Source organism: Cnephaeus nilssonii (assembly GCF_951640355.1).
Source record: "Cnephaeus nilssonii genome assembly, chromosome: 17".
Classification (NCBI taxonomy): Eukaryota; Metazoa; Chordata; class Mammalia; order Chiroptera; family Vespertilionidae; genus Cnephaeus; species Cnephaeus nilssonii.
This window is the reverse complement of record NC_137088.1, coordinates 55411114-55435538: the sequence shown is the minus strand read 5'-3', so window position 1 is coordinate 55435538 and position 24425 is coordinate 55411114. Positions and strand designations below refer to the sequence as shown.

General features: G+C 49.9%; 1 protein-coding gene across 5 annotated transcripts in view; it reads left to right on the top strand.

The window, feature by feature from the left end:
* The window catches only part of FRMD4B (FERM domain containing 4B), a 336244-nt gene that overhangs the window by 266215 nt on the left and 45604 nt on the right, over positions 1 to 24425 (top strand). For all 5 annotated transcript variants that reach the window (XM_079795693.1, XM_079795691.1, XM_079795692.1 and 2 more), the window contains 2 exons: positions 5475 to 5531; positions 6256 to 6278. In XM_079795693.1, coding sequence (XP_079651819.1) covers positions 5475 to 5531; positions 6256 to 6278 — 80 coding nt within the window. The remainder of the gene's footprint in view (positions 1 to 5474; positions 5532 to 6255; positions 6279 to 24425) is intronic.

Here is a 24425-nt window from a genome sequence, read left to right as displayed (position 1 = left end):
CTATGTCCTTAACACACCAGGAATTTCTGAGCGTTGTTTCTTTCCTTTCTTTAAATTTATTTTTAATCCTCACCCGAGGGTATATTTACTGACTTTAGAAAGAGGAAGGGAGAGACAGAGATGTGAGAGAGAAATAGTGATCCGCTGCCTCTCGCATGCGCCCCAACCACCCGGGATCAAAACCACAACCTAGGAACATGCCCTGACCGGGAATCGAACCTGAGACCCTTCGGTGCACAGGAAAATGCTGTAGCCAACTGAGCAACCGCAGCCAGGGCTCTGAGGATTGTTTCTTATACTGATTCTCAACAGAAGCCAGTGGAGGGATGCCCAAACACAGTACCAAACACACAGTTTTATCTGCAACAAACCTTGTGGTTCAGTTCTGTAGGTTTCAGGTGATTCTAGCTTAATCTGAAAAGAAAACTTAGAGAAGGAAGTGGATCAGTTTTGCCCCAGGGCCCTTTGGAAATGCCTGCAGACACGTTTGGTCGTCAGGGCTCAGGCGAGGCTGCTCCTAGAATCTGGTGAGGAGCGGCTGAGCTGCTGCCTAATGCCCTACAAAGCACAAGAGCCCTCAACAAAGAAGGACCCGGCTCGCAATGTCAGTTGTGCCACGGTTGCAAAACCCTGATTTAGAAAAGAACCAGCTTGGACAGCAAGGAGGAAGTTTTGGTTCATTTGCACATGGGGAGGACGGGGTACACATGTAGCTGTGGGCTGGCCTTCAGGGTCATGACAAGAATTGCCTTGCCCGGCTGGTGTGGCTCAGTCATTGAGCGTTGACCTATGAACCAGGAGGTCATGGTTCAATTCCTGGACAGGGCACATGCCTGGGTTGCAGGCTTCATGCCCAGTGTGGGGTGTGCAGGAGGCAGCTGATCAATGATTCTCTCTCATCACTGATGTTTCTCTCTCTCCCTCTCCCTTCCTCTCTGAAATCAATGCAAATACATGCTTTAAAAACTGCCTTGTTAGACAGTAGGTAGGTGTTTCCGTGGCCCCTCTGCTAGCCTAATTGTCCAAAAACTAGTCAGCTCACAAATCTGGGCTTCCTAGCCCGCCAGGTCCTCCCCCACAGAGCCGTGTCTTCAGAAGAAAGGAGAGAGGCTCCAGGGAGCTGCACCCACCTGCTCCCTCGTGTCCTTATCACATCTGCCCTCTGCACTGTGTGCAGGCCTCGTGGCAAACCACAGGAGCGCAGCTAGGCAATGTCTAAGGCATCGTTCTTGCCAGGTGGTGGTTCTCTAACCAGACCCCGAAGACCGGTGCAGCTCAACGGTGGACGCAACTGGCGACCAATGTCAAGAAGCCCCTTTCTCTCCATCCGCGTGCCTTGAGGATTCTCTTTGGTTTAGTGCAGAATAAGTTCCCACGGAGAACAACATCGACACAGGAAAGGCAGAGCGAGTGTTCAGAAGTAGTTTTCCCGTTCGACTACGAGTGTGGGTGCTTGATGACGACATATTGTCCCCCGACCGTGGAGGGGGCATTTTTGGCCTTTTTTTGACCTACCTGGTTCCAGTTGTTACCGAAGCATGTCTCCTGGAGATTCCTGGTGAGATGTTGGCACTGGAGTCGGAGCAAGTCTACTAGCGCCCGGCAGAGTGGGCGAGCGCTGGGTCGGGGGCCAGCGTGGGCACCCGCTGTGGGATTGGGAGGGTCATGTCCCCACGGAGTGCCAGCATCCGAAAACCACGGGCTCAGGGTTTCACTAATTTCACTCCCAAATTCCAAACCTTTTTAAATTCTGTTCTCCTGTTTTGGAAGCAAAAACCTAGAGTTCATCTCGTTAGATGATGTTTTGATCAACTGAGCCAACAAGCCCAGGACGAAAACAAGGTGTCCCATGTGGAGCCCGATCCCAGTGACCCAGCGATGGAACCCGTGGTGCGGTTACATTAGCCGAGGGAGCGGCACCAGGGCCGGGTCCTGTTCCCTGTGACCCTGTGCCTCCGGCCACCTCATCTGCCTGGCTCGTCCGCTCCTCTGTCTGTGCCCGCCAGCCGTGTAAACCCCCCACAGGATCCCGTTACCTCGCTCTTGGAGGAGATCGGGTTCTCAGGGTTAGCTTGCCTGGGCCCTATAGGGTTACCGCCGCTGCCATGCTTGTAAGTAAGAGGAATGTTCTGTCCCAGGACAGACTGCAGCTTCTACCGTAAAGAACTTTCACATTTCAGGCATGAAATTGTACAGTTCAGTCTAAGTCTTCATTAAATTTTACCTCGTGACATTGCTGAGAACCAGGCAAATAGTATTATTCCCGATTGCTCCATCGTTTGGTGAATTCCACCCAAAAAAATTATAGGCTGCCTTGAATTTCCAGAACAGAGGTTAACTGGAGGGCGAGATGGGGGCTGAGGTGTATAAAAGAACGTGAGGCTCTGCCAAATCCGCATCCCCTCTCTCCTGGATTCTGATAGGGCCCACCCCCTCCCTCCCTGCCCCCCAGAACTGCGGCGGGGCGCTGCGTGGGTGAGGGGTGCGCGGGAGCGCAGTCCCCCCTCTCGGGCTGGCCCAGCCTGGTACGCTCAGGCTCCGGCTCCACATTCCAGCCTTTTTAATACTTGATGACCTTCCGCGGTGGAGACGCATTGGCAGCGTCCTTAAGAGTATCTGTCTGAGATCTTTTCACCTGCTCAACTTCCATTTACTCAATTGAAAAGTTGGTGTCTAAAATATTGTTTGGATAACTCACCCAAAGTTCTGAGGAGGCCGAGCGGGTCATGGGGTATCAGAGGGGTTGGCAAATATTTTCCATATATTTTATTCAGCTTTAGTCATTTCCATACCCAAAATAATTCACTTTTTCTCTTCGGTGAGATTTTAAGACAATTTGACTTTGAGTTTCAGCCTAATGGCAAATTCAAAGATGTTTTAGAGTCTCCCCTCACCCTGCATGAGTTCCCTTTACTTTGAAAGTAAGGAATGTAACCTTTCTGAAATGTATTGTTGGTCAGCACCCCGCTCACCTGCCGGCATCACTGCTCCATCATGTTTCAGCAGAAACCACTGTCTCTTGCCTGAAAGACAGAAGGCCGCCGATCCGCCCCTGGGCCTGGCTTCCCTTTGACCGCATGAGCGGGTTCGAGAGGTCACAGGCGAGCTCCGAGCTCACGGCCTGGGCCCTCGGTGTGTGAAGCAGAAAACCTTGAAGCAGGTCCACTGCCTGGGGTTCCAGAAGGGACACCTGGATGCTGGTGAATGGAGTGGACGGTGTTCGTTTTGTAACATAAGAGGAACATGGACATGACCACGGCTGACACTGCAGTGTCCTGGGGGTTTGGTTTCATTTTGTGGCTTTCGTTTTGTTTTGTTTTTGAGAACTCCAGTGAAATCGCTCAGAAACCCGAGAGAAATGCATAACCCTCCCAGACATCCTCACGGCGAACTGCTTCTGTACACCCACAGCGTGTGCGTTTACTCCAAACCCCTCAGTCCCTCCCCTGGCACGCTGGGTGCGGTGGGAACCTGCAGCCTGGATCCCAGGGAGAAGGGAGGAGAGAGCGCAGGGCGATGCCCAGGCCGGGGAGTGCCCTGTCGCTGAACACTGCGCTTCAGGTTCTGTTTGTCCAGGGACTGGGCAAGACGTAGAATTATTTTTACGAGTGTGTATGCTTACAAGCTAGAATATCATGCACACAAACAATTTTAAACAGAGATCCTTCTAAACCACGTATTGTTGCAATATATTACGTAATGTAGTAATGGTATTTACATATATCACTATATTTAATAAAATAAATGAAGGCGCATTTGAGTATTAACAGAAGCAATCCCCCCTCCGCACACACTTATGCATCCAGCCAGGCTACTGAAACAGTAGTTCTGTTAACTGGGCCCAGAACTACTATTTAATTTCAGATCTTGAAGGATGAAAAAATAAAATAATGGAAAAGTGGTAAATTAGATCTCATCAAACTTCAACATAAAGCAACAGAATTTTAGTCTTTGAAGCATTTGCTGTAACTGCTTTTTAAAAAAATCCTCACTCGTGGATATGTTCATGATTTTAGAGAGAGGAAGGGAGAGAGAGAAACACAGTCGGTTGCCTCCCATACCTGCCCCAACCAGGACCGAACCCAAAACCCAGGTATGTGCCCTGACCAGAATCAAACCCTCAGCCTTTCCATGCATGGGACAACACTCCAACCAAATGAGCCATACCGGCCAGGGCTGATATAGCTGCTTTTTAAGGCTTCACATTTTATCTATAATGGTACAAATATTAATTCAATAATGTATCGTCGTCACAGAAGTGAATTTATTTTTTATCTTTATTGTTGAAAGTATTACAGATGTCCCTTTTTTCACCCATTGGCCCCCTCCACCCTGCTCCCATCCCCCCTCCCCAGGCCTTCACCACTCTGTTGTCTGTGTCCATGGGTTATACATATATGCATGCATGTTTTTTGGTTAATCTCTTCCAGGAGCCCCCCCTCCCCCACCCCTTCTCTCTGAGAATCGTCAGTCTGTTACATGTATCCATGTCTCTGGATCTATTTTATTTGTCAGTTTATTTTGTTCATTAGATTCCACATATGAGTGAGGTCATGTGATACGTGTCTTTCTCCAACTGGCTTATTTCACTTAGCCATAATACTCTCCAGCTCCCTCCATACTGTCTCAAAGGGTAAGAGATTCTTCTTTTTTCCAGCTGCATAGTATTCCATGGTGTAAAGCTTTTTTTATCCACTCATCTGCTGATGGGCACTTGGGCTGTTTCCAGATCATGGCTAATATAAATTACACTGCTATGAACATAGGGGTGTATATATTCTTTCTGATAGGTGTTTCGGGATTCTTGGGATATATTCCTAAAAGTAGGATCGCTGGGTCAAATGGGAGTTCCATTTTTAGTTTTTTTTAGGAAACTCCATACTGTTTTCCATAGAGGCTGCACCAGTCTGCATTCCCACCAGCAGTGCACGAGGGTTCCTTTTTCTCCACATCCTCGCCAGCAACTTGCCATTTGTCGATTGTTGATGGTAGCCATTCTGATAGGTGTGAGGTGATACCTCATGAATTTATATAGTTTTAAAAATATTTACATTGTGTATAGACCAAAATAAGCATGCTATGGCACAGAGAAAAAAATTCTCAGGAAAACACTGAACTAATCTAGGAAAATCTTTAGAGTTTAAAAATGAACCTGTAAAGATAACAATTATTCTTTTAGAAGTTGTCTGAATTTTCAGCCTCAAAGTCATTCACGTTCCTTCCAGAAGTGCTTTCTAAGCAAACTCTCCCCCCCCCCTCTCTCTCTCTCACACACACACACACACACACACACACACACACACACACACGCACAATGTGGCTTCCTCTTAACCCTGCTCGCCCCCTCCCTTTTCACACAATGGTACGATCTGCATCTGATCGCAGACTGAGGTGCCAAGCTGTGACAGCTTCCCAGCTCACTCGTTTGCTAGGAGGAGGGCGGCGTGTTCACCGGTGCGTTCTTTCCCCAACAGGGGCAGATCGAAGTGGACAGCGAAACCGTCTTCAGGTTAGCGGCGCTGGCTTTGCAGGTAAGAACTGACCACTGCTCCCTTCTGTTCATTGGTTTTGTGAACGGCCGGCAACTCTGAAACTTTTGCGTGGGCCGGTGGCTGATGGGTTTGTAAGCCAGCTGGTTGTTTGCCACCGTTTTCTGTGTTCGAACAGTTTGCGTGAGCTGCGGTGAGAGACTGTGTCTCAAAGGAAAAGGAAATTTAGACTGCTCCGGAGGAAGAGCGGGAAGGCGCTCCCGGTGCCTGGAATTCAGGAGGCGGCTGTTGTTAGGAGGCCGTAATTTACATTTAAGTTTGGTAACTTCTGTAGACATTTTCTTGAGGTTGGGTTAAAGAGCCCTTTAATTCTTACAGGCACTGGTAGCTAAAAAAAAAAAAAAAAAAACACCACCAAGTGTGCTCCAAGCTGGTTTAAAAAGAGTAAACAGCATGTTCTGATGGACCCGTGTCAGGGTTTAAAAGGTGCGCCGCTCCGATAGGCAAGCATTTACCACGTGCTCTTAGAAACATAAAAGGAGAAATAATCGTTTGTGCTTTTAAAGAGATAGTTGTCTCTTCATGGCTACCGGCGATTGCTAATCCATGCCACATTCTTCCCGGTGGCCATAGAAAGTGTTCTTTGTGTACATTCTTCAAAATAAAGCAGAACTCGGGGACTGTAAGAGGGTAAATGACCAAGTAAAATTTACCTAGCGTAATTAACACACATACAAATTGATCATCTGTCTTTGTTTTATTCCAGGAAGCCAAAGGGGATTACACCAGGTAAAGAGGTCTCTTTCCTGATATTACTGTGAGTCTTTTTTTGCTACTTTAAATAACCATGGATGCAAAATCAAAAGAAAGTAGATTCCCAGGCATGAGGCTGAGATCGCTGCCCTCTTCAAATAGAGACCTATTCTTCCTGTTCATAAATCCGGCAACGAAGCTTTCTTACCATTTTTCAATCCAGAGTGACAGTGAATTGTAATGAGAGGCCCTCCAAGTTCTAGTTTCTGTCGTCTGTTAACACGACAAAGAAATCTATAAAAAGCCTTGGTAGCCTGTGCTGATTATTTGAAACTTATAATAATCCTGTGTTTGAAGAGTTTTGCCATAAACACAAAAAGAGTAAACCCGTCAGCTGCTTCGTTAAGGGATTAGTGGGCTCTTTCTGCAGCTGCCCCTGCGGGGCCTCACCCTGCACACACTTGACCCGGCAGTTGCAGCGTTGCCACCGAGACGCGGGTCTGGCTGCGTGGCTGGCTGCTCACAGGGTTTGTGTTTGACTTCAGCCTCTGCCTGTGAGTAGGAACAGGGGCAAAGCTCCCGTCGGAGGCTCAGGGGCCGGTCACCGCTGGAAGCCTGCCCTGCGTGTTAATGTTCGACTCCGCAGACTTCCCGTAGATTATTTACCGATCAGCTCTGCGCTCCCAGCCAAGCCTCTGAGCCGTGTGCCCCTTAAGGGACTGATGCGAGTTAATGCCTTCCAAGTGTGAAACCCCCAGCCCGGAGTAGCTCTTCACCCCAGCCCCCACGCCCTGCCGCCCTGCATCTGCCTGCCCCTGGGGTTTGGCAGGATGCCTGGGGGTCCGCATCCCGCTCACCTCTCCTGCCAGCTCCGTTTGTGCTCATCGTGCTTTAAAGTTGTTTCAGGTTAGGAAATGTGTCTGAAGGAATTATAAAAACCCGGCAACAGCATTTTCGTAATTAAAAGGCAATGTCAGGAGATAAAGTGAGGATGGATTGGTTTCTGGGTCGTTAACATCGGGAGTGCTGGGTCCTCCCTGCTCTCTCTCCTGGGGGAGCCGGTTCCCGGGAAGATCAGATATGAGAGGAATGCGCGTAGGGCTGAGTCTGAAGTGATTTACGAAGGAGGCTCAGGGCCTCCAGTGCGCTCTGCAGTGGGGATGGCTAGTCCTGCCTCCCCACCTCCTCCCAGGCAGGCACTGGCTCACTCTCTCTGAGCCTCATCCCCTCAGCAAACCAGCACCCAACTGAGGACTGTGGTGGGCTTCGATGTCTACAAACATTGCCAGGGCGGCCTCTGGCATGCAGCAAGCTCTCTATACACTCTGGCTATTATTATTAACTAGAGGCCCAATGCACGAAATTCATGCAAGAGTGGGCCTTCCTTCCCCCGGCTGCTGGCACCAGCTTCCCTCTGGCACCCGGGACCCGGGCTTCCCTCGCAGCCCTGGCTTCGTCCAGAAGGATGTCTGGTCTAATTTGCATATTATGCTTTTATTATTATAGATTATTATAGTACCATTATTGCCCTCATCATTATCATCATCCTATCCCATCTCTCGGCAACCTCTGAAGAGACTCTGGGACTGAGGTCGGTCTGGAGAAGCCACAATGAGGTGTCAGGGGAAAGAATAGGAGAGAAAGGTGGGTTCCACACGCTGTCCTCAGAGGAGAGCCCTTGCCTGCGGCAGGATAAGGCTCAGAGGAACATTCCTGTGGTCGTCCAGACCTCTGGGCCTCAGGCTTCAGGCTGGCCCGTTAGCCTGGCCAAGCCCAAACCAGTCCCTTTTCTTCACTTCTGCGTGGTCCTGGTGGGGTCCCGAGTGATTGCTAGGCTGAAGTAATGGGGACGTGGGCTTGAAATTGTCTAAATCATGCTGAACAACAGGAGCATGGGATTGGGAGTCAAGAACTTAGCAGCAGGCCCTGGAGTGAGCCATTTGTCCCTTCTGGGCCTCGGTTTCCTCATCTGTAAATCCGGATTAATGAAATAGCAACTTTGCAGGGTGGTTCTTAAAATTCTTTTTAATATATTTGTATTGATTTTAGAAAGAGAGGAAGGGGGAGGGATAGAGAGATAGAAACATCCATGAGAGAGAGACATTGATCAGCTGCCTCCTGCACGCCCTCTGCTGGGGATCGAGCCCCCAAACCCAGGCTTGTGCCCTGACCAGGAATCAAACCGGTGACCTCTTGGTTCATGGGTCGACACTCAACCACTGAGCCACACAGGCGAGGCGGCCAGTGGTTTTGAGAAGATGAATGATGTGGAAAGATGTTGTGAATTACCATTTGGTTGTTGCTGATGAGAGAACGAATGGGAAATGGGAACTTTGGTCACTGGGTTTATAATGAACAGAGTTTGAGTTGCTACCACCCTTGCCCTATCTGGTTTCCCCTGAATGGAGAGGATACACTTTATCTCCAAAGTGTTGTTATAAAACTAATTTAAGAAAATCAGGCAAAATAAAATACCGTGATGCAATGTTGTACCATGTTTAGATCAAAGGTGCTGGAACCAGACAGCCTCACTCACATCCCAGGTCTGCTACTGGTTACCTGTGTAATATTAGTATTATTTTTAATCCTCACCTGAGGGTATTTTTCCAGTGATTTTTAGAGAGAGTAGAAGGGAGGGTGGGGGAGAGAGAAAGAAACATCAACGTGAGAGAGACACATTGATGGGTTGCCTCCTGCACTCACCCTGACCCAGGCAGGGATCCAGCCTACAACCAAGTACGTGCCCTTGACCTGGAATCAAACCCGTGGGCCAATGCTCTAACCACTGAACAACCGGCTAGGGCTTTTTCTTATCTTTTTTATTTTTTTACCTGTGTAATCTTGAGCAAGTTATTTAAACTCTCCAAGGTTCAGTTTCCTCATCTGTGAAATGGGACATATTAACAGTATACTACCCATAAGATTGCTATGAAGATTAAATGAATTAAAATTTACAAAGTGCTTAGACAGTTCCTGCAATTGCCATGTTCATATTCCATCAATTTGATGGACACAATTTGCCACTTCCCTGTTATTTCAAATACGAACTGTTTCTCGGTTTTTTGCTAACATTAATAATGCTGTGGTGAGCAACTTTGTATAGTTGGGACTGTGGTTATCTGCGATTATTTTCTTAAGTGATGTGATAGGAGCAAGCAAAGGGGAATTCCTTAAAAAAGGCAAAGTGCTGAAATGAAATGTATTCATCCTTGATACCGCTAAATTACAGTTATACAAAATTCATAGCCATCCAGTGCCATCTGAGTGCCTGGACCGAGCAGCCCGGTCTGGGGTGGGAGGGTGCGAGGTGCACCAGGGCCTCCCTCGCAGGGAACAGCTCTCCGGCAAGGACGGCCTCGGGCAGCTCTGAATTCCACCGGTGGCTGCAGCTTTTGGCTTTTAGAACTTCACTGAGTTTGCTTTGAGCTTTAAACGTAGACCAGAAGGCCTCACACACTTTCCTAGAGCAGGACAATATTTCAATCGGCGCACGTGAGGCTGCTCCGGCCCGCCACTGCTGTGACTGTCTCCCTCTTTCTCAAGCTTAGTGTGTCCAGTAGCACTCAGCTGCTCCCGGCTCCCAGACCGCCTCTTCCTCCCCTGCCTGCCCTCGAATAACACCACCCTTCCCTCTGCGTCATCCCTAAGGATTACCCATCCATCCGTCCATCCGTCCATCCGTCCATCCTTTTCTCCGTCTGTCAGCTCCCTTCTCTTGTCCTTTTTATCAACCCCCAGACTGCTCATTCTCCTCCTCCCAACCTAACCATAAAAGCACGTGTGTATGTTGTTTGCATGCTTTTTATGACATTATTTAAGACATCCACCCCTGACTGCATTCAGTCCCCTTCACAATGTCATGTTGCCATTTAACAAGTGAGTAGATGACAACCGCAGGCCTAGGAGACTGTCGCAGGGCCGGCGAGTCCCAGGTCAGCTCTAATGCCGGCACCACCCCAGGAAGGAAACTTCATGTCTGCTGTTGACTCCAACAATCTCTTACCGTCTCTCATTGCACGGACCACCCTCCAACAGCCTATCGGGCAGCTAAGGCGCTCCGGGGCCTGCACTGTCCATTTCACTCCCATAACAACTGCTGAGCTCTGTGTGCTCCCCTCTCCTCCGCGGGCCCTGCCTGCTTTGCCTTCTGGCTTCGCTCAGCTCCTCTTCCTAGAAGGCCTTTAAACATGCCGCTCTGCTCCCTGCCGTGTTTCCTTGGGAATATTTTAAGTTAACGGTATCGGTATCGTAACCAGTAGGCCACCTCGCTCTCTGACAGTTAATTGAAATAGTGGAGCAGGGACTTCCATTTGCTTTAAATAGTTGACAGTCTGAATTTCCAAGTCAGCCCTTAAGCTGCAAAGATAACAAGCTACTCGGGTAACACAACACAGACAAACCGAGAATTCCTGAAAGCTGACTCGGCAAGGAGAGGGCTTTATCTCTGAGCAGCCACAAATGAGCCTGCAAAAGCCAAGCTCTGCCTTTCTCCTCCCCTCCCCTCCCCTCCCCTCCCCTCCCCTCCCCTCCCCTCCCCTCCCCCCTCTCCTCCCCTCCCCTCCCTTCCCCTTCCCCCCTCCTCCCCTTTCTTTTTCTTTTTAAACAAGTAACCATGTGGTAGGGCATTTCTGCTCAAAAGAACAGGAAGTGACTACAACTTACAATGCAGTGCCGGGGCAGAATGAGAGTGTCACCAGCTTCAGTGGAGGGTTAATCCACAAGACACAGCTGCTACCAAATGCAGCCATTTCCCGTGGGACAGGAGCTCCCCAGCGGCCCTGAGATAGTTAACGTGGGGGGGGGAGGGGTCAAAGAGCTTCTCCCCCAAGGTGCACCTCTGGACCCTTAGAGCTCTAAGAGGCCCTGGCCCGTTTGGCTCAGTAGATAGGGCGTCAGTCTAGGGCAGGGGTCCTCAAACTTTTTAAACAGGGGCCAGTTCACTGTCCCTCAGAACGTTGGAGGGCCGGACTATAGTTTAAAAAAAAAAAACTATGAACAAATTCCTATGCACACTGCACATATCTTATTTTGAAGTAAAAAAACAAAACGGCAAAAACACCCGCATGTGGCCCGCGGGCCGTAGCTTGAGGACGCCTGGTCTAGGGCCTGAAGGGTCCGGGTTCGGTGAAGGTCAAGGGCACATGCCCAGGTTGCAGGCTCCATCCCCAGTAGGAGGCATGCAGGAGGCAGCCGATCAATGATTGTCTCTCATTGATGTTTCTAGCTCTCTCTCCCTCTTCCTTCCTCTCTGAAATCAATAAAAGTATATTTTTAAAATAAATAAATAAAATAAAGCTCTAAGAGTTATTCCATTTCCAGGGCCTTTAAAGTCAGAGGCGCTCCCAGGGCCCAGGTGCCGAGGACTCACCGTCCTCCGTGAGGAGGCGGCCGTGAAGGTGGGCGCTCTGGCGTGGAAGCGCGTGGTTCTGTGCAGGCCCCCATTTGCTGTATAACCTCTCTGGGAGCTAACCTCTCTGGGAGGCAGGTTTTGTCTCAATAAATATTAAGTGTTGTTGTTGTTATTATTATTATTCTGTGCTTAACCTTCACGCCACCGTGGCGGCAGGCTGTGGGTGCACAGGTGCAGCGGCCTGCGCTGGGGGAAGGGCTTGCTGTGCGGGCCTCCGGGCCGGAGGGCGGTTCGGGCTCCAGACCTCCCGCTCTTGCTGCAGCAATCACTGCCTTCCCGCCGGCAGACAGAGAAACCAGAGGCGAGATGGACCCTCCTGCTCATTTCAGGCCAGGGCTTCTGTGGAAAAGTTGTTGAGAAGCGGCATTTCTCCCTCCCTGTGAAGTGACCCTGTGTCAAGAACTGACTTAGAGACACAGACAAGTGCTTTTGTAAGTCAGTCTGTTGCGTTTGTATTTTATTTTGAATGACTTGTAAATACTTCCTGGTGTTGGGCTGTGTTACAGGTTTTATACATATTAACTATTAATTGTCTTCACCTTACGACGTTGGTGCCATAGTATCCTCACCTTGCAGGTGCGGTTAAGAAAGGTTACGTGGCATGTACTTATATGAACGTGCTATGGTCTATTACCGTGGTCGGCAAACTGCGGCTCGCGGGCCACATGCGGCTCTTTGGCCCCTTGAGTGTGGCTCTTCCACAAAATACCACGGCCTGGGCAAGTCTATTTTGAAGAAGTAGTGTTAGAAGTTTAAGTTTAAAAAATTTGGCTCTCAAGAGTAATTTCAGTCGTTGTGCTGGTGATATTTGGCTCTGTTGACTAATGAGTTTGCCGACCACTGGCCCAGAAGGTGCAGAAGCCGAGTTCCCCGCCCTCGGTGTCCTGACGTGTGGGCGTCTCGCCAGCGGGTGCTCTGTGGGGTCACTGCGTGTGGCTGTTGCTGGAAGCTCCGTATGGAAATGCCTTTAGGATAAGCAGTCGGGCAGCCTGGGCCTCGGCTCTCTGGCAGCATCACCGCGCCCTCGATTTTAACTTCATTAAGTCTCAGGCCGGGAGACCTCCATCAAGTTCTGAACGCCTTTTCCGAATAGCCCCAAGTTTGGCATCACACAAAGGGCACTTTTCATCGGCTCTAAGCGCAGAATGGTAGGGTAGGGCTGCCCTGAGTCAGGCATGCGAACCTCATTTTACAGCCGACGTGTCCATGACAAGGAGTGACATATCCATGACAGTTCAGGGAGACATGACCAGACCTAAGCCCCGGTCTCCCGGCCTCCCTCGGAAGTGTCACTTACAGCTGTAGGGAGGCCTGCACGGCTCCTCGCTGTCCCTGAGAGTGTCCAGCAGGCAGTGGACTCCACCATGCTAAGTGGTGTTATCAGTGGAGTGGCCCGCGTCTAATATTAGTCACTCGAGGAGATAGCTTAAGAGTGAGAAGGCAGGAAATGAGCACTCGCTCATCAGTGCCCTGGAATGCCTTCCTTTTTCTCACTGCTCGGCCCCATCATCTCGAAGATGAAATGCCTCCGGTGGGTGAGGCGCTGGCCCAGGCAAGGCTGCGATGGGCAGCCTGAGGGTCCGGTCTTCCTTTATTCCTGAGCCCAGCCCTCCGCACCCTTCAGAGGGGCCCGTAGGGGAAGGCCTGGCTCTGGATTCACAAGAGTTAGAGACCAGCTCCCACCTGCTGGTGGGTGACCTTGTGCCAGTTCCAAGCCATCGGAACCGAAGGTCCCTTTTCTGAGGGAGGCTTGTTGTGAGAATGAATGAGGTAAAGCACCTGCAGCGGGGACTCAGTGCCTGGGAGTTTGCTTCCATGTCCCCTGAGTCCCACCTGTCAGGGTGAGATGTGTTTGTTTTACCATCACAGTCACTTTTAGTGCATAGCTCAGCGGTATTAAGTACCTTCACATTGTTGTGCACCCATCTCCACCTTCCTCCAAAACTTTTCGTCTGCAAAACTGAAACTCTGTGCCCACTAAACAATAACACATCGCATTCTCCCTGGCCTCTGGCAACCATCATTCCACTTTTTGTCTGTACGAATTTGCCTTCTAGGTACCTCATGCTCATCTTTTTGTGTTTGGCTTATTTCATTTAGCATAATGTCCTCAAGGTTAATCCATGTGGTAGCCTGTGTCAGAATTCTCTCTCTCTCTATATATATATAGACATATACATATACTAGTGTGTGTGTATATATATATATACATATATATACATATATATACATATATATACATATATATACACATACATGTATATACATATATATATATACACATACACATATATATACATATACTAGTGTGTGTGTACATATATATATATATACATATATATATATTTTTTTTAATGTATTTATATTAATTTCAGAGAGGAAGGGAGAGGGAGAGAGAGATAGAAACATCAATGATGAAAGAGAATCATTGATTGGCTACCTCCCACATACCCCTACTGGGGATCAAGCCCACAACCCAGGCATGTGTCCTGACCAGGAATTGAACCATGACCTCCTGGTTCATAGATCGATGCTTAACCACTGAGCAACACCGGCCAGGTGGAATTTCCCATATTTTAAAGTTGAATAATATTCCATTATTGTTGTATCTATATACAACATTTTGTTTATTCATCCATCCATTCATGGATGTATACTTCTATTACTTCCACTTTTTGGCTTTTAAGAATAATGCTGATATGACAATGTTATACAAATACCTCTTTGAGACCCCAATTTCAATTTTGGGGGGAAGACAGATGAATTAATTATATTCCACCATTCATTGGGGTGGGGATGGGCTAAAGATATAAGAATGTAAGGTGGATATTCTAAAACATTGGATCTTACCTAACATAATTAGTACTTAAGGAGTTTAGTACTTACATAAAAAATACTATTGACATGGAAAGATTATAACCATATAGGAAGTGGAGAAAACAAAAGTATACATATTATCCATTCTTTAAAAAAGAAAGAAAGAAACACCACCACCTGCATAGCAATACATTCAAGCACAGGATGCAGATCTAAGAGCTGGTTTGCTGTGGCCACTCATTCTTTTGTTCACACAGCCCATATGTCTACTAGCATTCTCAGTGTATGTGTACTTTTTATTAGTTCCTTATACAATTACACACACGTAGGACTATAGGAACATCGTATACATTTAAGGATGCCCACAAAAGACGTTCACACACATAGAACTATAGGAACATCGTATACATTTAAGGATGCCCACAAAAGACGTTCGCACAGTGCTGCACAGTCCTCCTCCACCTTCAGCCGGTTGGCCTGTGGCTCGGGTACAGGTTCTCGCTCTTCCTGCGGGAAGCTGCCAGGCCAGGGAGCTGCGCCAGGCCAGGGAGCCCGAGGGTGTCCATCCAGCCTTGCTCCTCAGCCGGGTCCGTGCCCTCGCATCGTCCAGTTCAGCTCACCAGAATAAAGCTGGAGTGCTGGCTTCTCCCTGAAAGAACGTTCACAAACGAGGAGCACGTCGAAATGAATGCAAGTAACATGTTCCAATGGATGGATAAACTAAGCATCACTAGGAGTTCTGAGGGGGCAACGCTGAGCTTGCCCCCGGGCCCCCTCACGGCCACTTAACTGCTAAGTCACCGACACCTCTCAGCCTGTTTCCTCCTGGAAATATCAACAGTGTCCGTTCTTTTTACATTTTTATTACGGAGGTACGATAGACATATAACATATTAGAGTCAGGTGTGCAGCACAGTGATTCAATATTCGTATGTATCGCAGCATGATCATCACGCTAAGTCTAGTGCCGTCCACCGCCGCACATGGTTACGCATTGTTTCCTGTGATGAGGACATTCCAGCTCTGTCCTCACCTTCCAACACGCCGCGCAGCACTGGGTGCGTGCACACCGGGCGGCTGGCCGGGGCGGGAAAAGGGGCTGCTGTCGCTGTTGTCGTAACGAAGAGCTGCCTCGGGTGGTGGGGACCGAAAAGGCTCCCACTTTTCTTCTTGGCGTGTCAGCGTGTTTTCATTTATCAGTGAAAATGTAGTGCTGTAGTCAGAATTGTTTTGTCACTTTGTGTTTTTTTTAAAACTCAAGAGCTTAGCGTAGTGACTTACTCCTGCACTGAGCCCTCCTTCAAAATGAGTGGAAAAGGTGTGGAATACTACTGATTGCCTGACAGACACGCTCCAAACCGCCGGCTGCTGTGGCTCAGGGGTTAGAGCATCACCCCGCATACTGAATTGTGAAGCCATGGCCAGCGTGGCCTCGAGTTCAGAGGCGTGGGGAAAGAGCTGATGCGCAAATTGACACACAAGACAAGAAATATAAATTTGAAATTATGGGGGGAAGCCAGGGAAAGCGTAACTGTAGTAGCTAAGTTCCACTGAGTCCTCGTTCCTGTCTGCTTTTATTTATTAGGATACACAATTGCCTTTTAGGAATGCAAACAGACATATCAATGGTAATGTTTAGTAAACAGTAAGATTGTCAGGTTATGGGGAGTTTGCTTTAGGCCATTGAGTCAGCAGTAGGTAATAAAATGCAACTATTCACCCTGGAATATCAAAGGAGCCCAGTTCAGCCTTCTGACCAGGCTTCTCACATTTATATTAATTACTGTTGATCTTGGTTCTCAGCACCCAATGGTCTTGATTCCCAGTCTTGGGCACCTACTTGGGTTGCAAGTTCCATCCCAGGTCCCAGTAGGGGCACGCACATGCAAAAGGCAACCAATCGATATGTCTCTCTCATCTCTCTTTCCTCCCCACTCTCTCTCCTTTCCTTTCCTCCCTCCCTTCTCCCACTCTCTCTTAAAAAAAAAAAAAAAAAAGAAGGAACTTCCCAAACCCAGGGTTCACCCTTCCCCTGCCTCCCAGAGCAGCAGCCTGTGGCAGCCCCTGTGCAGACCTCTGCCCCGGGAGGCCCTGTGCCTTGTGAGCAGCTCCTTCAGTTCGGGGCACAGGCGCCGAGGCTGGGCGGTAGAAAGGAAGCAATGAGGAGAGTGGAAACCCAGCAGGGAAAAGCTGTGGGCAGGGCTGACAGCGTGGGCGTGTGACCCTGCAGTCACACAGGCTCCCTGCTCAGAAGGGTCCCACTTGGTTTGAGGCTCCTGTCGCCAAATAATCCTTAATGGTTTTTTAACAAGGGGCTCAGCGTCTTCTTTTCTCACTGGGGCTTGCAAACCGTGTGGCGGATCCTGGCTGTCGAAACTGTAAGGTGTTGAGAAGACCTGGATGTTGAATGGATCATTAACAGAAGGGCTCCTTCTGGCCCGGCTGGTGTGGCTCAGTGGTTGAGCATTGACCCATGAACCAAGAGGTCGCTGGTTTGATTCCCAGTCAGGGCACATGCCCAGGTTGCAGGCACAATCCCCAGTAGGGGCGTGCTGGAGGCAGCTGATCAATGATTCTCTCTCATTGATGTTTCTATCTCTCGTTCCCTCTCCCTTCCTCTCTCTCTAAAAATCAATAAAAACATTAAAAAAAAAAAAAGAAGGGATCCTTCTGTAGGTGTCTACACAGCACCTCCCCTGGGAAAGGTGGAACCACACAGAATTCTACAAACCAGCTTTTCTGCATGTATGCCTGGGAACCTCTTAGCCCTTTCTGATTCCAATACGCATGATCTCCCAGGTCTGAGGCCCGGGGAGTAGCATTACCTTTACCTCATAGGGCTGCTGTGAAAATCAAGACAAAAAATACATATGAAGGAGTTAGAACAGTCTAGCACCTGGAATACTCCTTTCTAAAAGCTTCCTAAATAGTCAGTCCCTTAATCCTGGTGTCAGCTCTAAAATTAGGGCAGCATTATTGTCCTCACGTTACCGATGAGGAAACTGAGGCCCAGAGAAGCTGAGAGACTTGCCCAGGTCACAACAGCTGGTAAGATGTGGAGCTGGGATTTGAACCCAGGCCCTCCGGTGGCAGAGCTCAGGTCTCACTTCATTATGCACGCTGCCTTTGCCGTTTTCTACGCGTACAGACTCTATACCATTTTCTCCTCAACTTGTCCCTGCTCCTTGTGCAGAGGTGGAGAAGGAGGCCTGGCAATCAAGGTCACATGTCTGTTCCACATGTGGTTGTCAACATTTATGACAGAGACATTACCCAAGGCAGGAACTGGAAGACCCTGTGCCTGTCCCAGGGGAAGGGATAGAGCTTCACGAACTCCATGGTCATAACAGCCCTCCCCTCACTTCCTCTTCCCTCTAGGAGAAGGTACTTCTTTGTCTCTGAGCTTGCATGTGGCTCGCTATGGCTCCACCTACCAGAATGCAAGACTTTCTTTTTCCCGAATAAGTCCTTTTTGCTGACGGAATATCTAGTCAGCTTTTGTTTATGGTCGACATGGTGGAACTTGGATTTGAATCCACAATCTCTGAATTTCCACTCTGCCTTTCCACTTGACAGTTCCTCACAAGTGAACCCAGAAGATGTTATAGGTGTCCGCTGGGCGGGGCTGACAATGCAGCTGCAGCTGGACTGGGGGACCCCTGGGCCCACGCCAGGCGCTGCTGCCAGCTGCTCCTGGCAGTAATGCATGCCCTCCACACCAGCTGACCCTGGAATCCCGCTGGGTTCGAGTCCCAACTCCACCCTGAGCAGCTGTGTGGGCTTCCACAAGTCTCATCACCTCTTTAAGTCTCAGTTCTCCCACCTGTAAAATGGGGGTGGTAATTTTACCTGTGAAAAGGATTGTTAAAGTAACCCATGTCACGTGCTTAGTTCAGTGCCCATTATGTTGTAAGTACTCCAAACTGTTGTATCTTTAAACAGTTACTAACAGCACCATGCGGATCAATGCTGTGCGGGACGTGACTTTCTTGACCTATTTGGGTTCTGCTTTCCTCTCCAGGGGTGAGCTGGGCCCTTACATCCATCACTGCTGTTTGGTAACTGGTCTAGTTGGGCTTTCAGATAGAGGCTGGCTGAGACGTTCGCGTGTATGGCATTTGTGTGAACAGAAGGTAGCATGGCATGCAAACCGAGCTAAGGGATGGCATTTGGGGGTGACTTCTACATCCCCTCACTGAGACACACTCAGTGCCTTTGGTTTGGTTCAAAGACACTGAGTGACAACGTGACACGGACTCAGCCTCATTATCTGCTCCAGCGGCCGATGTGGTTAACCCGGTTCTCTGTGTTCAGGAAGGACACACTGAGTCACACGGGCAGGAGGAAGGGACCAAGCTTTGGGGCTGTAAGTTGGCCATAAATAATTCTCACTTGTCTGGTAGGAACTTTCCCGAGAGAGGACTAGGCTTATTTGACTTTACATTCTCTTGTAGGAAAACACTGTCTGTCTGTTTTTCTCCCATGTGTTCTTTTTTCTAACTCCAGTATGAGAGGGGTGTGTTTTTTAGTTGTGGTAAAATATACATAACATAAAATTTACCACCGTAACCATGTTTGAATGTACAGTTCAGTGGGGTTAAATATATTCACCTTATTGCGGAACCGACCTCCAGAGCTCTTCATCTTACAAACCTGAAACTGCCCATTAAATAACTCCTTCATCCCTTTCCCCTTAGCTCCTGGCGTCCATAAGTTTGTAAAATATTTCTATTTTAAATATTTACAGATTTTCATGTTAACCTGCTTTTGAGCGTAAGTCATTCTTATGGGTTGTGTTTCTTCTAAAAGAGTTGAAAGTTCAAAGTAGATGCACTCGGAAGCCCAGCAAGCCGGCTGATGTTTAGGAACATCTCTCGTCACATTTTCATTATTAGGTATTCATTAGGCTTGAAATATAGTGTGACCGTTGATCCCTATCAAGCACGCTGATGGACAGAGTAATTTGTCCTCTGTCACCGGTTAGGCCCCCAAATGGCAAAGGAATCCTAGCTGAGAGGCTGCTGTGGTGCCCAGGGCACAGCCGCTTCTTGCCCCTTGGGGAGAGCGCCGGGAGAGGGGCGTCCGCAGCGGCCAGGGTTGGGAAGAGCAAGCCTCAAGGCGGGCCGTCCCCCGGCGCTGAGCTCTGGGACAGATCCCGGCGCGGCTGACACCTGGGACTGGCAGTGCCTTCCAAGTTCTTTTCCCTTGTGGTTCTTCGCCAGCCCTTAGGGTTGCCAGACTTAGCAAATAAAATTATAGGATGCCCACTTACATGTGCATTTCAGATAAACACCAAACAGTTTTTTTAGTGTAAGTATGTCCTAAATATTCCGTAATAATCACCCCAGCCCGGTCTGAGAGCGGTAATGCTCCACCCCAAACAATGTCTGGCCAAGTCTTTGGTGTCAGGTGCAGTTAGAGAAGGAAGAACACACCTCCTGAACACAGGCAGCGCCTCCTGCCGTCTGTTGTCACCTTCCTAAGGTCACTATCCCTGTTTTTATGACGAGGAAACCAGGGCTCACAAAGGTTAGTTTATCTAAGACCCCCAACTCCTTCAAACATGGAGACGTGGGACTGAATCCAGGGCAAGTCCAGAGCTTATGACTGCACCCCGCAGCCGGACCAGCCGGTCGGTCGGTCGCTCGGCCCGCTGGCCTGTTTCCAAGTCGTGGAAGCTTTGCAGGGCCTGGCCCGGCCCCTGCTGCCCTCGCCGCGGGCACAGCGGGCAGCTAGGTGCCACCCCAAAGCTCAGTGTCCTGATCTGCCATGAGACATGGCACCACGTCAGGGTTTGCTGGAGGAGGCTGTGGTTCCCAGGACACCGGCGCTTCCTGGCGGCTTTGGGGGAGCGCTAGCCTAGGTGAACTCCTGCAAGCAGAATGGTGGGTGAGCGCGGCGCCACCCGCGTCCAGGCCGCGTCCAGGCCCCTGGTGCCTTTCACTCTCCTGCGGGAGCCCGAGGGCCAGGGAGGGGCCGGGACAGCCCGAAATGTGCTCACACCTGCGCCCGTGCAGGAGCTGCATTGAGTGAGACCAAGGGGCCCTCTCCCTTCAGCAGAGGCCGGGGCAGTGGCTCATGTCACGTCTCAGCGCTCACTGTCCGCGCCGGAGTGAGCGACAGACACAGCCTGACCTGGGCCGAGGCACCGCCCAGACCGCTCCGGCGCCGCGGGGGCGTGGCCTGGCCGCCGCCCGCCCCAGGCCCCGCCCCAGGCCCCGCCCACCGGCTCCCGGCCCCTGCACGGCGTCCTTCCACCCTGCGCCTCCCGCGTGGTCCCACCTGCAGCCCCAGGACCAGCCCCGCGCTGCCCCTCCAGCCCGGGGCCTCGGGTAAGTCCTCCCCCGTCGGGGTGTCCCCCCGGCTGCGAGCGGCGCGCTGAGCCGGCGGCGGGGCTGCGTGGAGGGCGGGAAGGGGGAGGCTCCTCCTGCAGCGGCGGCGGCGGCGGCGGCTTTCCTGCCGGAGCGCTGGCGGTGTCGTCCGGCTCTAGACCGCGAGAGGGTTTGCGCCCCGCGCTCCACCTCCGCAGGGCTGAGCGGAGTGACCGCTGGTTCCGGTCCCGCTCTGGCCCCGGCCTGGGGACCCCGTCACAGGCACCGGGTCCGGTTGAGAGCTTACTGAGAATTTCTTTGTCAGTGTAAAAAGTTGGGCATCAGGAACACCTAGGAATTAGTAGAGAGAAACTTACTGTTAGAACTCCATAGGTATTAAGTCAAGGAGGTAATAAAAGAGAATCATTTTTGAAGGCCACATTCCCTGATAACTGAGAGAAATGGGATTTTTTAAAATACATTTTTATTGATTTCAGAGAGGAAGAGCGAGAGAGAAACATCAGTGATGAGAGAGAATCATTGATTGGTTGGCTCCTGCACGCCCCCTACTGGGGATCGATCCCGCAACCCAGGCTTGTGCCCTTGGCTGGGACTGAACCCGGGACTCTTGAGTCCGCAGGCCAACAGCTCTATCCACTGAGCCAAACCCGCTAGGGTGGGATTTTTTATTTTTTTAATTGATAAGGTGATTTGAAGGCAATCTGGCCAGTGAAAAACTCCTCTAAGTAAACTGATAACAGACCTTAAACTGCTAATGACCAAGCTGTGGATCATGCTGGTAGATTAGTTGAGGATATTAGTGCTCACACACAGTAACCAAGATGTTACTGACATGTTTAAGCAAGCTGTCATCCTCAGACGCTGGGTCCAGCTCGGATGCTTTAGCAGACACACTCGACTCACTGTTGTGATCACTGCCGTGTCCCCGCCTTCAGGATCAGGCGGAACTTTGTGGGTCAGCACAGGTTCCTCGCAGGCAGAGGCAAGGAAGTGGCTTAGCGCCAGGGTCTGTGCAAGGCCACCCCCGAGTCGCGAATCTCTGACTCCCAGTGCCCAAGTCTGGCCTCTCTATGGGACACAGCGTTGAATAGGGCCCCCGGCTGGGACAGCTTGCCCAAGTTCTCAGATGCCCCTTCTCACAAACCTTAATTTCTGATGGTATTTAGGCTGCAGGTTCGATTTTATCCTGAGTGTTCAAACAGGCAGTAAGCGTTTTTACGTTTGCATGTGCATTTATGAAATCCGGATTTTGAGTTATGCTTGTGTGTGGATGACAGAAGACTGCAGTCCCAGGTTATATTTTAAATGCCTCGGTTTATCTCTCTGTGAAAGACACCAAGTTCCTACAGGCATTTGCCCTGGGTCATTCTATTTAATATACACTTTTTAGGCACCTTTGCGTTGGGTTTTATGTCGGGAAGAGCTTTAGCTTCACTCGGAAAGGGAAGTTTGGGGCTTGGGCCTTTTTTCAAGCCATCTTCAGAGCCTAGGGATGGCCCGCACCACGCAGAGCCGGCTGCCACGTCCGGGGCCCCAGGGAACGTGGTGATTCCTTTGCGCCAGGAAGCCTAGCGCCCACAGTTGGCCATTGCCTCCGGCCCCTTGCTCTCCAGCCTCCGAATGGCAGGTGGCTGATGGTCACAGGGAACCAGTTCCCAAATAGCCACAAACAGGTGCGCACATTTGCTGGGAGTGGCTGTCTCCTTCCGAGGGTTCCAGCACACACAGCGGTGGCCTCGGCTTTGCCAACCATGTGGCTTTCTCCAAAATGAGTGAGTTTGGCACATTCCTCCAGGGTTTTTTGAGGTCAGTAAAGAAAAACAACAGGCCATGCAAGGGGCTTGAGAACACCAAAAGGGATCACGGCCTGAAACAGCGGTGCAGAGGCTGAATGTGGGTCCTGGGCCGCTGCGGCCAGAAAGCTGTCAGAACCGGAATGGGGGATACCTAAAGGAGAGGGTGGGCCTAACCAGATAAAATGCAATCAGATAAAAGGTGTTCTTTGTGAGAGCTGAATTCCTGCTGAAATGATGAAGAAAAGCAGTTTCTGGTCTGGTTACTGAGCGGGAGCAAGTGTTTGATTCTCTCTGGCGAGGACCTGGAGCAATCAGTCTCTCTTGGCATTTCTGGTCAAGTGCATCTTTAAAATAGCACTTCCACTGCCATTAGAGTCAAGAATGTTCAGACAGGGTGAGCGCATTTACTGCTGGGGAAAGGCGGAGACATCCCCACTGGGGCCTGCTCACCTCCCCGCCCCTGTCAGGCCCTCCCTCTGGGTTCCAGATGGATCTGTCAGGGAAGCCCAGCCCCCTTTCTGCCCCTGGGGGCTCAGTGGATCCACGTGGCCTCAGGCTCCAGGCAAATTCCCCAGCCAGGTTCTTCCAAGGGCGAACAAATGAACACTCAGCTACTGTCTGTCACTCAGATGTGGAGTCCTGCTTGGTCCTAAACAGTGCAAATGCCGGGATTAACTTTAGAATAACGTGCCCGTGTTTCCAGCACCTCACTGCGCCCACCAGCCAGATGCGATCGGGTTTTCTGTGTGAATTACGTCACACAGAAGAATGCATAAAACTGGTATGTAGAGTGTAAGGGACAAATTGGCTAATGCACGGGCACATAAGTACACCCAGTGAGGAATGTTGCTGTCAACGTAAGAAACGTTCAAACCTATAAAGAATTTTTATGAGTTTATTTGAGCCAAATTGTTGACAGTTGCCAGGAAGCAAAATCTCAACAGATTGAGATAATGCTCTGGAGAATGGCAGTTTTGCACCTTATTTTATACATTACAATCAAAATAGGAGACATAGCCCTAACCAGTTTGCTCAATGGTTAGTGTCAGACTGAAGGGTCCCAGGTTTGATTCTGGTCAAGGGTACATACCTCAGTTGCAGGCTCAGTCCCTAGTCCCAGTGCTGGACGCAACCAATTGATGTGCCTCTCTCACATTGATGTTTCTCTCTCTGTGTCTCTCCCCCTCCCTTCCAGTCTCTTTAAAAATCTATGGAAAAATATCCTTGGGTGAGGATTAAAAAAAAAGGAGGCGTAAGTGGGTCACATGAAATCCACTGGTGATGGATTAGGGAGGCGGGAGAAAGCAGCGCGGGAACCCTCTGGGATTGGATAAGAAGTAAATGATAGACACATGCTCCTTTTACACAGGCGGGTGCAGGACAGCCAGCAGTCAACAGTTAACTCAATAACAAGGAGGGGACTGTGGTCTCCGCAGGGTGCCTGTGCTTTGAGGGTCGGGGGTTGGGGGGGGGAAGGAAAATTACTTTGACATTCCAAAGACATGTTATGGTAAATTCAAAAAGACTATGGAGAGGCTCAGTTAAGCTAAAGATGCCTGCCTAGGACGTGACTACCCACCAAAAACTGCTTTTAGTTAAAAGTTTTAATTTCCGACCATCCTCTGAGGTTACTCTAGGTCTCTGAGTTTGTGCGGCCACCACACAGGCCTCCCCTGAGCCTGGCAGGTGAGCACGGGCCCCTTTTCGTCCACATTGCCCAGACCCCATTCCCTTCATTGTGTACTGCGCCCTCCCCGCCACCCCCCTCAATAAAATCCTCCTTCCCCAGAGGTGCTGACTCTACGGCACATACTTCTGGTTTTGCTTT